We start from the raw sequence: 17,898 nt of genomic DNA on the forward strand, positions 1-17,898 counted from the left end.
TTCGCGGGTAGGCTTGTGGTGGAAGTAACCTTGGAAACCAGCGCGGGTGTTTCTGCATGGCTGCAGTCTGCAGTGCCTCAGGGGCTCAGTGACCCGGGTGCGAAGGGAGGAGGAAAGACAGCAGGCCGAGACACACACTCCCCCTCTCACCAGTGGCCCCCGGGGAACCCTCGCACGCACCTCCAACCAACCAACCTCTCTGTAAGGCCTCGCTCTCTTTCTCCTTGCATGTGAGTCTTCTCTCTCACTCTGCCTTTATGTAAGGCCTATTCGCCCCCTCAGTCTCTCACTCAGCCACTGTGTAAGGCCTTGCTCTCCCTCTCCATGTGGGAGCCCTCTTTCTATGCCACTGAAAAGCAGCCACCAGTCTCTCATCATGTTCATATCTGAATGGAGGGGCTAACTAACTTGGTCTATATGTTAAGAGCCCTTTCTGTCTTACACACACTCCACTCAATGCATGGACACTGCACATAAGAGCACAGCCAGAGGCTGATGATGTTCATTTCAGCCAGTTTATTCACACAGCACATACTACAGTGGGTAATGTATTTCAGAACATTGTACAGCGCTGTCACGTCTGACAAAAGACTCTTGATCCTATCAGTAGTATAAAAATAGTGTCACTACAAAAGTATAAATTAAGCCTACCGATAAGACAACTCAAATCCACAAAAACGGAACAAAACTATTTGCCAAAGCGTGATAAAAAGACAAATTATGGAATCAAAATAAGAAACTTGAAATATTTTTTTTTTTGCAGCCCAGCAGAGTATAAAAAGAACAAAGAATGACAAGTCTCCATAAAACAACATAGACTATTCTCAATTCCAATTGAGCATCAAAAATTCTGAACAAGAGGGAAAGACTATTCATGTTAGCCATCTTGTATTTACAGTTAACATTTGCATCTTCTTTCAACACACCCAATGGAAAAAGATTGCGACCTGTGTTTCTGTGAAGCCATAGGTTAGCAGCAATTTTTTTATTATTTTAAGTTTGAATTTAGTTCTCTATAACAGTATTTAGCTTGAGTTGTGTGTATCAAAACCTTTGAAATGCTAGTTTATAAAAAGAGGTATGGTGTTATCAACGGCGCTCCCCATTTCTGCAACACTTGCTCCCTCTAGTGGAATAAAACAGCAGTTCTCTTGTATTTACATACTGCCACCCCTGAAAGGAGTACGACAAAGTTGCCCCTAGACTGAGCTAAAGTCAGTTTTGTGCCTCTGCCCCTAATGTTTAAAGCTAGGATTTGGGGAGGTCAAGCAGATCTTAGATCTGTGTCTAGGAGCAACTTCTAACCCCCTGAAACTGTTCCGTCTTAGAAGAAACACACTGGCTTATATGATAGCATAGAATAGTACTCTAATATTGATTACATGCATATCTTGTAATAATTCTAATCTTACCAAAGAAAGCGTATGAGGCAATCGTAGTAGTAGTATTGGAGATACCGACATCAACGACTGACTGCATGTTCAGGATCATTTTTTGCTTGAAATCCTCATTTAAGATCTACAGGTAAAATCCCTTCACTACGGTTGCAAAAAAAAAAAAAAAAAAGACCACTTAAACTAAAACATCAATTTCAGTTCCATTATCTATATGCTACACTTACTATTTGATCATATTGGACAGATCCAAAAATCATCATGTCGGACAGACCAGAGCCTTTACTGCATGTCCTTCAGTCATAGAACTTGAGGTAAAAAAAGCACACCATTGCTTTGGACAGAGGAAAGTCTGAACTATCTATACTGAATGGGAAGGTTATCAAGCTGTACCTCGGTGTGTGACACTCACTTCCAATATAGTATTGGTCAAGCCATTTGAGATGTTATGCACATTCCAACTAATTTGTGCAAGTTTGTACAAAGGCAACAACGATTTCACACACACACACACAACTCCTAAATTAGAACATGTCTCTCTGAACGGAGGACAGACAAAATTCAAGTGCGGGGAAAGATGAACATACATTGCCAAAACATTTAATCCTTCAATCGAAATCATAAACAAATCCAGTGCATTAATTAAAAAGCATGAAACCATAACAGCCACACCAGTAAATTTCTTTGGACTATTTGCTTTTGGATAAATTAACACATGGGTCTATCTTTGATGTAAAAATTACAAAACAACAAATGAAGTCTAAGAAAGACTAATAAATATGAGAAACTGACATAGTACATAAAGACATGTGATGTTTGGTGTAGTGGAAGACGGTCTAAAAACAACATGGCTAAAGACAATTGAGGACCAGACTGAAAGACACCACATTGAAAAAGTAGAAAGATGCCACTAACAAGCCAGGGGCAATCAGGCCAACGAGATCCCAAACATACCCACCCCAACTGTCAAGTCATTCAGTATAGTCACTAACACAGTGGAGTCTAATTGCAACATTGTCCAGAACGAATCTGAGGCCAGGCCATACACAACCACCGGAGGCCACGCTCGCCTCAAGCTGACCATACATCATACAATTATAAACTGATATTTTGCCACGATTTGGGATCCACTACAATCGCAGGTAAATCGTGATATCGTAAGCTCCGACCAAGATGTCGTAGGTCGCATAATGTGATTGGGTGAAATAAGTGCGATTATGGGTTTTACACTCTCCCGATTCACATTCTAGGTCCCGATTATTTTTCTGCCCAAAATGTTCAGTCGTATCTTGTGTAGTGAGGGGGGTGCTACGATGTGACTTGCAACTTGTCCTCCTATGTGGCTGTAGCCGAGCAACGTAGGAAGTGGTCATGACACATCTGGAAATAGCAGGACAGGGAGGGGTCTAGACATGAGAAGCAAACTGGTGTAATGTGAGCACACCTGTCGCAGACATCAGGGTGACAAGATTATGCAGACAATTTGCATAATGTGAGTGCGCCAATGACGTAAAGATTTGTATTGTTGTCTAATGTATGCCTAGCTTAGTCCTTCAAGTAGTTACTACAGTCAGACAACTTTAAGCCATGGATGAAACGGTGAAAAGAAGGCAATTTGATAATGTGAAGGCATGATGTTGACTATGATGTCTAAGGTCAGAAGTAACCTCGCCTGGTAACACAGTGCAATAAAGTGGGACTTGAAAAGTGTGTGGTTAAAAATCGAGGAGGGAGAGGTCCTGTGGTCCCATGTAGCTCGGTTGGTAGAGAATGGCACTTGCAATGCCAGGACTGGGGGTTCGAGTCCCACGGGGGACCAGTATGAAAAAAAAAGTATACAAATGTATGCACCTAGTACTCTAAGTTGCTGTGGATAAGAATGTCTGCTAAATTAATTATATGTCGATGTAGAGCGAGTGGGCCGCTACAGCTGTATTACATTGGACATTGAAAAATATCAATATAAAATGTTATCACATTGACCATATTACTTCTGGGAAGCCCAGTTGATTCGGAGTTCGGGCATATAACTTTTATATGTGAAAACCATTTATAAGATGCATACTTTCAGATTTTCTGAACTCACTTCCTTGTTTAAATTAGTTGCGCTGCTCATGCTTTGAAGTGCACTATGTAGGGGGGAGGATCTAACGTTTAGATGGTGATGGAAAGAGACCAGTCAATTAAAACCAGTGCTTGTTTCATCCGCTACTGCCATAGACTTTCAGTCAAGTCTCATTCTGAGGCGCTGTGAAACCAGACTGTTCGACAGAAGCAGAGCCGGCTGGTGGACGAGACTAGGCTAGAAGTGATTCAGCGAAAGACAGAGAGAGATTATAAGGCTCAACGAATAAGAGAGGTTACTAGCTAGCACCATATGCAACACCCTTACCATACTTGACATTTATCCTAGGAATTTTAAGCCATTCAACTGCTGATAATTATTGGTTGTTGCATTTGGCACTAACCAGATCAGCATCTTGAGAAGATCCCCCTATTCCTCATTTTCTTGAACAGTATCCAACCAGTCCAGATAAAATAAAACATCCCATGGGGGATTCGAACCTACGCCGCAAGTTGTGACAATTGTCAGCAACTAGACACTCTACACTGTGAACTAGCTAGTTACTAACTTGCCGGTGGACTTCTGGTAAGGACGCTTTCGTGAAAATGTGCTGGATCACGTCCAACTATGTCAATGACTTGAATAGGCCGATACAGAATCTTTTACAGGATTTAATGTGCTCAGCTGGTTGTCCTCAGCATCATAGCTAATTGTGCCAGGTTGGCCTATGAGAAACACTAGCAGCTAGATATTTTAGACTACATGTATAAACCTTGGGTCTAAGCAAAAGTTCACGAATATGGCCCCTCAGGGTTCCCCTATCCCTCTGTAGATGGTCTGTAGTCATTGGTGGAGAGGTCATGGTTAGGTCAGCGTTGGTGGTAAGACTAACGTTCAGGCCATGTTGGAGCGCAGGAAGATGAGTTTGTTCATCTCCTCAGTGGTGAGCTGCTGTCTCCTCTTCATGGCCAGGCTCTGCTCACACACGCTCACACACTCACTGCGGATGCCCACGGCGGGCACGGCCAGCAGCCACAGAGCTAGGCGTGCCAGTCTGGGGAAGCGGTCACCCACCGAGGTGCTCCAGTAGTGGAAGAGGTCTGGGGTGGTGCCCTGGAGGAGCGGTTCAGCCAGATACTGGAAAACCTCCTGTCTCACCTGGGTCTGGCTTTCATCTGACGATGCCTCCGACGACACGGCTACTACCCCTCTGGCGTTCACTCCGCCCCCGGGGACGTTCACTCGAAGCCGTTTGGGTGTTGAGGGTCCATCCACATCCTCACCTCCAGAACCCCCGCCGGTGGCTTGCCCCCCATCATGGGGGTCTGTGGCCATCTCGCAGGCGCGGGCGATGATCTCCTCATGCTGGTAGGCTGGGACGGGACGCAGCTTCAGCTGAGGATCCAGGACCATGGCTACCTGGTGGGCTTTCTCCACCTTAAAGTTCTCCTTCAGGGCTTCCAAGAAGTAGTGGCAGAGCTTGCTGGCGGTTCCCACCTCCCCAGCCTTGGAGGTGAACAGTTTCTCCAGTCGCAGGTAGACAGGTAGCACCTGCTGCAGGGTGGGCCTCCTCTGACTGCTGAGCTCCAGGGCGGCCAGGCGTAGAGGGGCCAGCAGGCAGGCCAGCGTCCCCAGCAGATGTTTGTTGAGGCCCTGCAGCGTGGAAGCTGTGGCCTTGCTCCTCCCGTACGCCTCGCAGATCTGCTCAAAGTGGGCATGCACCTGAAGCAGGGCCTCAGCCGTGCGGTCCCAGCAGGGAGGGGTGGGGCTAGGCCTGGGGGGAGCGGAGGGGTTAGACGTGCCCTCGTCCATAGTGGCGCTGGTGGAGTCGTCACGTAACGAGAGGCTGGTGGAGGCAGCAATGTCACGGCAGGCAGCCAGCAGCTCAGTCAATTCGTGGAGACCCCGCGCCTGCAGGCTGCGCTTCCCCAGCACCGCCTGGACCACTACACCCAGTGAGCACCCGGCGCATCGCAGACACACCCTCCCCCGCCCGCCTCCACCCAGCGGTGAGCCCCCCACCCCCACCGCAGACACTCTCGGCTCAGTCACATAAACCGTGCGGATGTCCGACATGACGAACTCCGACAGCACGTTCTGGGTCCACTGGTGTACCTGCTCGGGTCCCTCCCTCAGGTCTGCCTCCTTGACACCTAGAACATAGCGCTTGAGCCTGGACCCCTCTACCTGGTAGGCTGTCAGCACTAGGCAGGCGTCAGGCCCCACTGTCTGGGAGTGGCAGGTGACAGCGATGCCCAGTGAGGAGTTGGAGCCCAGGGCGCAGGTCACCTTCACCTTGATCTGGTTGTACATGCGGGGAAGCTGGCGCAGGGCCAACGAGCTCATGTTGCCCAGGGCTTCGCGTGTGGAGTAGGCACCGTGGCGGGCGCCCGTGTCCACCAGAGTCTGGGCCAGCTTCAGGAAGTCCTTGCTGTTGAGCATGTTGAGCACGCCCAGGTCTGTACACATCACCCTGAGGAGACGCTCGGCCACCTGCTGCCTTTCCTTCTCCGGTAGACCACCACTGTTATCTGTGGATAGAGAGAGGCATAGGAGAGGAGGAGAGAGTGAAAGGAAATGGAAGGAGAAATAGAAAAATAGATGGAAAATATGGGAAATGAGGTAGAGAGAGAACGAGTTTGAGTGTGTGTATTCATAGGCAGTGTGGCCTAAGTGTGTTCATTTCTAAGCAGCATGACTATGACAGTGATGAGGAATAGTAGCCTACTCACGGTTGGTGTAGTGGTTTCTCTGTGTAGGCTGGGGCTGAGCCTGTATCTGGACTTGAACTATTTGAGCTTGGGCCTGATGCTGGGGCTGGGGGGACCTCCACAATTGGTCCTGTGAGGCTGGGCCCGGTGATGCCTTTGGAGACCCCCCTTTGGTGTGGTTCTCATTATCCGCTGGGGGGGATAGAGGGTTAGCATACTGTGATAGAGAAGGTCAACAGCTACTAGCTACAAGTTAGTTAATTGCTAATAATAACATGAGGTTGGCTAAAGGGTTAACTCATTTTTTAATGGGCCAGCTAGCAACGAGCTACAATGGATTTAGCTAAAAGCTAATAACCAGAGGGTTGGCTATTGGCTACTAGCTCGAAAGTTAACAGATAGTTACATAGGGTTAGGAAACAACCACTAGCGAACAGGTAGCCTCTAATAGTGGCTACACATTATAAAACAACAGGGGTGAAATGGTTGTAACACAAAGAGCATACTCAATTTAATATGCAAAAAATGAAATTAGAAAATGCAAAAATCAAAGTGTAGATGAAAATATCCCTTCACTCTCCTAGAAATGTGTACGTTTTAGCTTGGAGTGCGATGTACAGCAGCTATTTCGGCCACCTAATTTGGCTGAGCTTTTTGCAAAGGAATAAACAATTCCAATAGTTGGAAATACAGTATCTGAAGTATTCAGCCATTACAACAGTACATTTCCACTTCTGCTGAAAGCCCCTCTCCAACCCATTTGACTGATAGTGTTACACTTTAGTGTTACACTTTGGGGGTACAGCCAGTCTGGTGCTGTATCTATCCCTCGAGGTGCAGGTAACTCACCAGCGTGGGACTGCATGTGCTCCAGCAGGTTGTTGTAGAACTGGAACGGGATGCCACAGGCGCCACATGTGTAGGGTTCTAGAAACACAAGGCCCAGAAAAAAGGGTTCCCGTATTGTAACAAGAGCACATCCACTGTGGACCTGCCCAGTCTATCCCCTGAGTGGTGCAAGATCTAGGCCACTGTGACAAGATGTTTAATTTTATCACATATAAAACACATGTTAAACCTACTTAATATCATCTATCTATGCCATTGAAGAGTGATTGAGTCTTCCTACCTAGAGACTTGGTCTCTGCCACTGTCGCCTTGTCTTTGGGGTTTTGGGGGCTGTAGGCCCGGATAGTTGTTGTGAAGCACTTTGTGACTAATGCATTTGCAAAAAGATGTAAATAAATAAACATAATTTGATTGCTTGCTTAATTGAATAACTTTTTCATGACATTTCCCAACTGGCTTGTTGTCAACAGTAACAGGTTATTGCTGAAGGGCACAGAAGCATTATGGCCAGCTGAAGTAAAGTATAAGTCATCTGCTGCCACGACAACACAAAAAAAAACAGTTATGCCAACCTAGTCTCTTCCAATTCACCATGGAGTAACCTGCCCAAATCCAAACCTTCACATCAACTACTACAGGGTGACAAACATTGACGAAATGGAGGTGCAATTGTGACAAGCCCAAATTAACAGGGAGACTGATAAGAAATGACAAGTGAGTAGGAAAATATCAGTGGCAGTAGCTGCATCTCATTATGGTCAAAATAAACAACACGGAGAGGGTGAAATGGTCACATTTGTGTTTTCAGGCAGGCAGCGAGAGAGGTGGACTCACTCTGTGATGCAGGGAACGAACCGGCCACCAGGGGGCTTGGAGTACCTGAGGGAGAGCGTGAGAAAGTGACATCACAGACACTGCATGGATTTTTTGATAGGATTCCCTACTTGTCACCAATTTCAGAGTGTGCACTTGTTCTCCTCCCCTTGTGGAGTTAAAAGCCTTCGATTGATGTAAGCATTGGCTAGAGAATGTTACCCCATATTTCTTAGCAAATCAATTATTGTTTTTATCAACAAGGTGGAGAAAATGAGTGTACTTCAGGGAGCGGGGTAGAGAATCAGACTAAGGCCTCAATTTGAATGTGGTTATATACTTGGACACTAAAGCAACACTCACACTCCTGTCTGATTCACTCTCCATCTACCACAGTGTTCTACCCAGGTCTCAGTAAGAACACATCTGTGCAGAGAGACATTCATAAAACACATAGGCACACAGCTTATGAGAAGCGCCTCAGTGCTTACCGCTTGAGTTCTGGGAACTGTTGGTGTCCACCAGGCTGGACTGGGTTTTGCTCTCCATTTTCCGACTAAAGGAACTGTCTGTGAAAGATAAACAATGTTTGAACTGACAAGGAAAAAGGAAAACCATGGCGCGCTCCCGAAACGTTTCCTACCTGGTGCGTAGAACCAGTTAGTCCACATACACAAAAAATACCTGAGTGCAGACCTACTGTATTTTTTGAGTAACTGACAACACATGGGTGAAAAGCAGGTGGATACATATCATACAATAGTAGGGGATATTGACGCAATAGAGGATTTCCGAAGCCTACACAATACTAATCCATAGCGAAACGACCACTATACTCTGTGTATTGAATTCTATCATGTCCTTGGGATGATTCACTCCCTTTCCATCACAATTTTTTTTAAATAAAATCAATATTCACCCATAGCGTATCCGAGTACTCCTCTCCACTCTCTTTTGACCCACATTTGTGCACTAGGAGAGATTGCCAAGCTTTAAATAGCTCTCTATAGACAAACTGCTCAGTGGAGAGAGATAGGAACTGATCAGGTGAGCGATATGATAGATAAGAGGCGCGAAGGCAGCGTTTCAGATCACAGCAGACAAAGCAAAGCCAAATCATCTTTGGCAGGAGATTGTAGCCTTGGTTTATGGCAGGGATGAGGACTACAATAAATGTGAACTCCTCATGAGGGGCTGCAGTGCCCCACCCCAACCCACCTTTCCAGCAAAACATTTTAGCGGCCCCCCTCTTAACAGCGGAGAGAGAAATAAGTTAAAATGTTGCAGTTAGTTTAAATGTAAGTTCGCTGCCATTCTACACATTCTGCCATGGGGCAGAGAGAAGATTTTGCAATTGTATAACTAATTTCATGCAATTCTACTCATTCTGCCATGGGGCAAAGAGAAATGTTTGACGTTTTTAATATGACATCACAGTGAGAGTGGCTAATAAAATCAATGTGGGCACTGGTAATTTGACCATGAATACTACACGTTTAGATACAGTGCCTTCAGAAAGTATTAATAACTTCTTCATGTTCAAAGAAATATTGAATGTCTGCTTTTTTTTTTTTTTTACCCAGCTACCAATAGGTGGGGGTGAGGGGAATAGTTCCGCGGGTTTACAGTGATGTCAAATGATGTTACAGCTAACGGTTTGTGGGGTTTGATTGAACCTACCAACGATTTGGGTAAATTTGCAAGTCTATTTGATGGTCTAAAAGTTTACATCTTTATGTGGTATACATTATACTGTATTCTTTCACACACAGTGATTGCAAAAGTCTCAGTTGTGAGAGTGCGAGAGCTGCTTAAGCACAGATCCCAGGTCAGTTCTCCATACCTGTTTCTAATTTAGTGGCACTGTATTTGCTGACGTCCATGTTTCCATCCACACTTCCACGTGATCGCGGCGACTTCATATTATCAAAGGAGAAATCTGTGGGAAGATAGTTCTGTCATTATCATCAAATAAATAGTGCTTCATTATTTTACATGAACCAATGATAACAAGTGATTTGAGGACGCTGGTGAGTTTGATAGGTAAGAGAGGGAGGTTATAGACTACAATAGACGACTAGTCCCTTTTGTACACCTGTGAGATTACTTACTCATTGGTTGGTGAAGAGCCACATGCTCCTGGTATGGGTTAAAGTACTTGTACTGTTTCCCACAGAACTCACACTCGTAGCTTCCCGTTTCTGTGGGGGACAATGAGAAAAAGTGGTTACCTAAAATATCACATTTGCATGCGATAAATATATAAAATCTCATTCTGCAATGGTAAGAGTAGCATCCTTGGTTCACTGAAATGGTTTCCTTAATTTTCAGTAGTTGGGATATTGATAGACATCTAAATAATATGTTATTACTGGCATAAATTATATGTACTAATAACACCTATCCTGAGAGCAAAATACATTGCAAGTACGAGGTAAAGATTTAAATGAGGACAAAACTAAAAACATTGCCTTAATAACACATTGCAAAAGTAGGATTTCATATATATAAAAAAAAAAAAACTTTGAATATAAATAAAATATACAGTACCAGTCAAAAGTTGACACCTACTCATTCAAGGATTTCACTTTTTTTGTTGACTATTTTCTACATTGTAGAATAGTGAAGACATCAAAACTATGAAATAAGACATTGAATCATGTAGTAACCCCCCCAAAAAGTGTTAAATCAAAATATATTTTATATTTGAGATTCTTCAAAGTAACCACCCTTTGCCTTGATGACAGGCTCACTCTTGGCATTCTCTCAACCAGCTTCATGAGGTAGTCAACTGGAATGCATTTCAATTAACAGGTGTGCCTTGTTAAAAGTACATTTGTGGAATTTCTTTCCTTCTTAATGCATTTCAGCCAATCAGTTGTGTTGTGACATTGTATGGGTGGTATACAGAAGATGGTCTTTTACCAAATAGGACTAAGTCCATATTATGGCAAGAACAGCTCAAATAAGCAAAGACAAAAACGGCAGTCCATCATTACTTTAAGACATGAAGGTCAGTCAATCCGGAAAATTAAGAACTTTGAAAGTTTCTTCAAGTGCAGTCGCAAAAACCATCAAGCGCCTATGACGAAACTAGCTCTCACGAGGACCGCCACAGGAAAGGAAGACCCAGCGTTACCTTTGCTGCAGAGGATAAGTTCATTAGAGGTACCAGCCTCAAAGCGCAGCCCAAATAAATGCGTCAGAATTCAAGTAACAGACACATTAACTGTTCAGAGGAGACGGCGTGAATCAGGCCTTCATGGTCGAATTGCTGCAAAGAAACCACGAATAAAAAGGACACGAAGAAGAGACATGCTTGGGCGAAGAAACATGCGCAATGGACATTAAACTGGTGGAAATCTGTCTTTTGGTCTGATGAGTCCAAATTTGCGATTTTTGGTTCCAACCGCTGTGTCTTTGTTAGATGCAGAGTAGGTGAATGGATGATCTCCACATGTGTGGTACCCACCGTGAAGCATGGAGGTGGTGGTGTGATGGTGCTTTTCTGGTGACACTGATTTATTTAGAATTCAAGGCACATTTAACCAACATGGTTATCAAAGCATTCTGCAGCGATACACCATCCAATCTGGTTTGCACTTAGCGGGAGTATCATTTGTTTTTCAACAGGACAATGACCCAACACACCTCCAGGCTGTGTAAGGGCTATTTGACCAAGAAGGAGAGTGATGGACTACTGCAATGCTCTACTTTCCGGCTACCCGGATAAAGCACTAAACAAACTTCAGTTAGTGCTAAATACGGCTGCTAGAATCCTGACTAGAACAAAATAATTTGATCATATTACTCCAGTGCTAGCCTCCCTACACTGGCTTCCTGTTAAGGCAAGGGCTGATTTCAAGGTTTTACTGCTAACCTACAAAGCATTACATGGGCTTGCTCCTACCTATCTTTCCGATTTGGTCCTGCCGTACATACCTACACGTACGCTACGGTCACAAGACGCAGGCCTCCTAATTGTCCCTAGAATTTCTAAGCAAACGGCTGGAGGTAGGGCTTTCTCCTATAGAGCTCCATTTTTATGGAATGGTCTGCCTACCAATGTGAGAGACGCAGACTCAGTCTCAACCTTTAAGTCTTTACTGAAGACGTATCTCTTCAGTAGGTCCTATGAATAAGTATAGTCTGGCCCAGGAGTGTGAAGGTGAACGGAAAGGCTGGAGCAACGAACCGCCCTTGCGGTCTCTGCCTTGCCGGTTCCCCTCTTTCCACTGGGATTCTCTGCCTCTAACCCTTTTACAGGGGCTGAGTCACTGGCTTACTGGTGTTCTTCCATGCCGTCCATGGGAGGGGTGCGTCACTTGAGTGGGTTGAGTCACTGACGTGGTCTTCCTGTCTGGGTTGGCGCCCCCCCTTGGGTTGTGCCATGGCGGAGATCGTTGTGGGCTATACTCGGCCTTGTCTTAGGACGGTAAGTTGGTGGTTGGAGACATCCCTCTAGTGGTGTGGGGGCTGTGCTTTGGCAAAGTGGGTGGGGTTATATCCTGCCTGTTTGGCCCTGTCCGGGGGTATCATCGGATGGGGCCACAGTGTCTTCTGATCCCTCCTATCTCAGCCGCCAGTATTTATGCTGCAGTAGTTTATGTGCTAGGGGGCTAGGGTCAGTCTGTTACATCTGGAGTATTTCTCGTCTTATCCGGCGTCCTGTGTGAATTTAAATAGGCTCTCTCTAATTCTCTCTTTCTGTCTTTCTTTCGGAGGACCTGAGCCCTAGGACCATGCCTCAGGACTACCTGGTATGATGACTCCTTGCTGTCCCCAGTCCACCTGGCCGTGCTGCTGCTCCAGTTTCAACTGTTCTGCCTGCGGCTATGGAACCCTGACCTGTTCACCGGACGTGCTTGTTGCACCCTCGACAACTACTATGATTATTATTATTTAACCATGCTGGTCATTTATGAACATTTTAACATCTTGACCATGTTCTGTTATAATATCCACCCTGCACAGCCAGAAGAGGACTGGCCACCCCTCATAGCCTGGTTCTTCTCTAGGTTTCTTCCTAGGTTTTTGGCCTTTCTAGGGAGTTTTTCCTAGGGAGTGTTTCCTAGCCACCGTGCTTCTTTTACATGCTTTGCTTGCTGTTTGGGGTTTTAGGCTGGGTTTCTGTACAGCACTTTGAGATATCAGCTGATGTACGAAGGGCTATATAAATTTGATTTGATGAAGTGCTGCATCAGATGACCTGGCCTCCACAATCACTCAACCTCAACCCAATTGTGATGGTTTGGGATGAGTTGGACCGCAGACTGAAGGAAAAGCAGCAAACAAGTGCTCAGCATATGTGGGAACTCCTTCAAGACTATTGGAAAAGCATTCCAGGTGAAGCTGGATGAGAAAATGCCAAGAGTGTGCAAAGCTATCGTCAAGGCAAGGTGGCTACTTCGAAGAATCTAGAATTTGTTTAACCTGTTGTGGTATAGGGGGCAGTACCCGATTTAATCTGGTTACTACTCCTGCCCAGAAACTAGAATATGCATATAATTAGTAGATTTGGAACGAAAACACTCTAAAGTTTCTAAAACTGTTTGAATGGTGTCTGAGTATAACAGAACTCATATGGCAGGCCAAAACCTGAGAAGATTCCATACAGGAAGTGCCCTGTCTGACAATTTGTTGTCCTTCTGTTGCATCTCTATCGAAAATACAGCATCTGTGCTGTAACGTGACACTTTCTAAGGCTCCCATTGGCTCTCTAAAGCCGCCAGAAAGTGTAATGGGGTGTCTGCTGTCTCTGGGCAAAGTACAACAGCTCTGTTTGTGAGTGGTCAGCCTGGGGACAGTGAGACTGAGATGCGCGTTCACGAGACTTCTCCATGTTTTTCTTTCTCTCTCTGAATGAATACAACGTTGCCCAGTTGGAATATTATCGCTATTTTATGAGAAAAGTAGCATAAAAATGTATTTTAAACAGCGTTTGACATGCTTCTAAGTACGGTAATGGAATATTTAGAATTTTTTTGTCACGAAATGCGCTCGCGCGTTACCCTTCGGACAGTGACCTGAACGCACGAACAAAAACGGCAGTATTTGGATATAACAATGGATTATTTGGAACCAAAACAACATTTGTTGTTGAAGTAGAAGTCCTGGGAGTGCATTCTGACGAAGAACAGCAAAGGTAATCCAATTTTTCTAATTGTAATTGTGAGTTTAGGTTGTCCCAAACTTGGTGGGTGTCAAATTAGCTAGCCGTGATGGCCGAGCTATGTACTCAGAATATTGCAAAAATGTGCTTTCGCCGAAAAGCTATTTTAAAATCGGACATAGCGATTGCATAAAGGAGTTCTGTATCTATAATTCTTAAAATAATTGTTATGTATTCTGTCAACGTTTATCGTGAGTAATTTAGTAAATTCACCGGAAGTTTGCGGTGGGTATGCTAGTTCTGAACATCACATGCTAATGTAAAAAGCTGTTTTTTGATATAAATATGAACTTGATTGAACAAAACATGCATGTATTGTATAACATAATGTCCTAGGAGTGTCATCTGATGAAGATCAAAGGTTAGTGCTGCATTTAGCTGTGTTTTGGGTATTTGTGATGCATGCTAGTTGCTTGGAAATGGCTGTGTTTTTTTTTTGTGTCTATGTACTCCTAACATAATCTAATGTTTTGCTTTCGCTGTAAAGCCTTTTGGAAATCAGACAACGTGGTTCGATTCAGGAGAAGTGTATCTATAAAATGGTGTAAAATAGTCCTATGTTTGAGAACTTTGAATTATGACATTTTGTGGTTTTAAATTTGGCGCTCTGATTTGTCACTGGCTGTTGAATAGTGTGGAACGATTTCGTCCCACCTCCCCTAGAGGTTAACACTTTTTTGGTTACTACATGATTCCATATGTGTTATTTCACAGTTGATGTCTTCACTATTACTCCACAATGTACAAAACAGTCAAAATAAAGAAAAACCCTTGATTTTCGAAAAAAAAGGTTTTGGTTTCTCTTCCTCTAAAAACAGAAATAAGTCATTCTAAATAACAAACTGGCTTTATTTACCAGTGTGAACGAGTGATAGCCCCTCTAGGTAGGGTAGCCTAGTGGTTAGAGCGTTGGGCTAGTAACCGAAAGGTTGCGAGTTCAAATCCCAGAGCTGACAAGGTAAAAAATCGGTCGTTCTGCCCCTGAACAAGGCAGTTAACACACTGTTCCTAGGTCGTCATTGAAAATAAGAATTTGTTCTTAACTGACTTGCCTAGTTAAATAAAATAAATATATAAAGGGAGTTTCTGAAACACAGTCCTTCTTTGCTGATGTGATGAAGAAACGCAATGAAAGAGTCCAGTGAGGATTTGTCAGTGAGTGACTCACTCATGGCTTTGGATCAAAATACATAAGTACCAACATTCTTTCTGATAGTCTTTAATAATGTTTTGACCAAATTAATCTGCTCATGTGTGTGTTCAATTATTTGTGACATTGTGGTTACAATGAAGAATGTAAACAAAATAAATCCTATTCATAATGAATAATCAGATGCGTGTTGCAAGCTTTATTTTTCCTTATTTTTTTTATACTAATTTTATATCCAGCACCCGCATCACTCTCCACCTCATGGCCTCAAACTGCACCATTTTGTTTCTCTCCGTCACCCACACCCACTTTAAAACATTTGGATAATAAAGCATTTAAAAAAGGCTGACATTGTTTGATTTTAACACTTCTGACAGCCAAAATTCTAACTCCACCCATAACTTTTGGATTTAACATTCCCAGAAGGCAGGGATTATTATAACCTACTGCAGGTCTAAAACCTATGGGTTTAACCTTCCGAATTAATGATTATATTTAAGATAGTAGCCACTTAATGAGTTCTGGGATTATTATGATTATTATTCCTGCATTATAATTATATAAAAGCCCCTTAGAAATGTAAAACCATAGAGAATATCTAACTCAATATCACATACCAGATTTGCCCTAATGAAAAATGCCCCTTAGATATTAATTTAGAATCCTCCAATCCTCAATTTAATTAGATCTACAGGGACATTTTATTGATCTGCAAGTATTTTCATTTAGAATCCGCCTCATAATGAGTTCCGAGAACTGTGTCATACCAATTATTATTGGATTATTCACCATGGCACCCACTTGTTTGTATAAAATTGAAAATTATGTGCGTTAACCTTTTTATCGAATTCCATTATATATATATATATATAAATAACTGTAGATGCTGTGTTTTTATTTACAGTAGTGATGGACAGCTGGAGGCATTTTGTTTTTCACAAGCGTAGCAAGCTGTGAATTCTGCAAACAACGATTCCATGATGGGCTATTAGCAGGACAAAAGACTTCATACTTTTACAAAAGGATAGGCTAATAGCTCAGCTAGGTGTGGGAAAAAAATCTTGCAATGTATTAGGTACTCTAAAGTTTTACATTTCTAACTCCAAACCTCATGCAACCACAAAATGTTGGATAAAGCATATACTGTACAGTATTTGTTCATCAACATCTTCATGCTTTCGTTAATAAAATTATAAAAATACTCTTTCAAAATGCAGATGTTTATTTCAACTATCAGCAGGACAATAGGGAATAAATGTCACTGAACAGCGCCATATTTTCCTAGGCCTACATCGGCTACAATAAGAAAGGTTTTTCCATGGAATAGAAACACCATAATATTAATAAAATGAATTCATCTACAAAAAGAGAAATTCTCTGAGGGCAGCAATACGGGCTACAGCTGATGCATTGGCGGAGTGCCAGGCGGAGAATTACACGTTGAAGAGGGCGAGGAACAAGATTGAGTCACAATCCATTCCAGGCACACCTGTGAGCTCTCAGCAGGACAATAGACTCTTGCCGAGTTTAGGGACTTTAAATGTACAGTATTAATGAATGTTTGCGAGGCATGTCAATTCTCCCATCTCTTTTGCATAGCCCACCAAATGCACTGTTTTCTAACCACATCTGGATGGATCCATAACAAATTACTATGGGAATAAAATCACTGAATGACAGAGCATGGGGACTGGTCTTTAAAAATCTGATTTTTATGTGGAAATGTAAGGATTATTTTGTTCTTCACTCAAAGTCACTTAATAGCCTAGGCCTACTCCGACCGGTCACGTTGTACAGCACCATATTTTCCTAACTGAAACCCTTAATTAAATCACTTTAGCTGTGAATGTAAAATTAATCAAGGCTCCCTTTGTTATTTAGTTTTAGAACTAAAATGCTTGACTGTATTTAAAGACATGGATGACTTGTATGCTGTGTGATGACATGCACAAATGAATGAGTGATTGATTGATGTACTGTCTATTTAAGTAGGCCTTGCTGCAAATAAGTTACGCTAAAACAGCTACAGTAAGAAATGCATTTGTTTTCTTGGAATAGAAAAAACATAATATTCATCAAATGATCCAATCCAAAAAAATCTATCCCATATAGTCTGTGCTATTCAAGGCTCCCTTTGACTCTTAGGCCATCAGCTCCATGTCATTTCAATAACTTAGCTTCTCAAAGATGCCCTCTGGTGGGCAAACTATCACTAACTACCATTAATGGCAACAATAGCTAACACTTAAATAATATAACATAGAATTTTGCAGCAGCCTGCAAGCAGTACGACAACTTTTATAGGAAGAACCACTGTGTGTTATATCTCTCATATACATACATACATACATACATACATACATACATACATACATACATACATACATACATACATACATACATACATACATACATACATACATACATACATACATACATACATACATACATACATACATACATACAAGTTTATGTGTCGGGGGGCTAGGGTCAGTCTGTTACATCTGGAGTATTTCTCTGGTCTTATCCGGTGTCCTGTGTGACTTTAAATATGCTCTCTCTAATTCTCTCTTTCTGTCTTTCTCTCGGAGGACCTGAGCCCTAGGACCATGCCTCAGGACTACCTGGTATGATGACTCCTTGCTGTCCCCAGTCCACCTGGCCGTGCTGCTGCTCCAGCTTCAACTGTTCTGCCTGCGGCTATGGAACCCTGACCTGTTCACTGGACGTGCTTGTTGCACCCT

The 17,898-nt window shown here is 43.2% G+C and overlaps 1 protein-coding gene across 6 annotated transcripts in view; it reads right to left on the reverse strand.

Annotated features, from left to right (window-relative positions):
* Positions 1 to 496: 496 nt before the first annotated feature.
* The window catches only part of LOC106565929 (zinc finger protein 618), a 42,224-nt gene continuing 24,822 nt past the window's right edge, over positions 497 to 17,898 (reverse strand). For 5 of the 6 annotated variants that reach the window (XM_082955353.1, XM_082955354.1, XM_082955358.1 and 2 more), the window contains 8 exons: positions 9,944 to 10,033; positions 9,676 to 9,771; positions 8,324 to 8,401; positions 7,854 to 7,898; positions 7,300 to 7,386; positions 7,020 to 7,097; positions 6,192 to 6,362; positions 497 to 5,990 (listed from right to left, as the gene is read on the reverse strand). In XM_082955353.1, the coding sequence (XP_082811479.1) occupies positions 4,354 to 5,990; positions 6,192 to 6,362; positions 7,020 to 7,097; positions 7,300 to 7,386; positions 7,854 to 7,898; positions 8,324 to 8,401; positions 9,676 to 9,771; positions 9,944 to 10,033 (2,282 nt within the window). In that variant the 3' untranslated portion in view covers positions 497 to 4,353. The remainder of the gene's footprint in view (positions 5,991 to 6,191; positions 6,363 to 7,019; positions 7,098 to 7,299; positions 7,387 to 7,853; positions 7,899 to 8,323; positions 8,402 to 9,675; positions 9,772 to 9,943; positions 10,034 to 17,898) is intronic. The other variant, XM_082955356.1, reaches the window with a different exon arrangement.

This window comes from Salmo salar, chromosome 01 (genome assembly GCF_965601325.2).
Source record: "Salmo salar chromosome 01, fSalSal1, whole genome shotgun sequence".
NCBI lineage: Eukaryota > Metazoa > Chordata > Actinopteri > Salmoniformes > Salmonidae > Salmo > Salmo salar.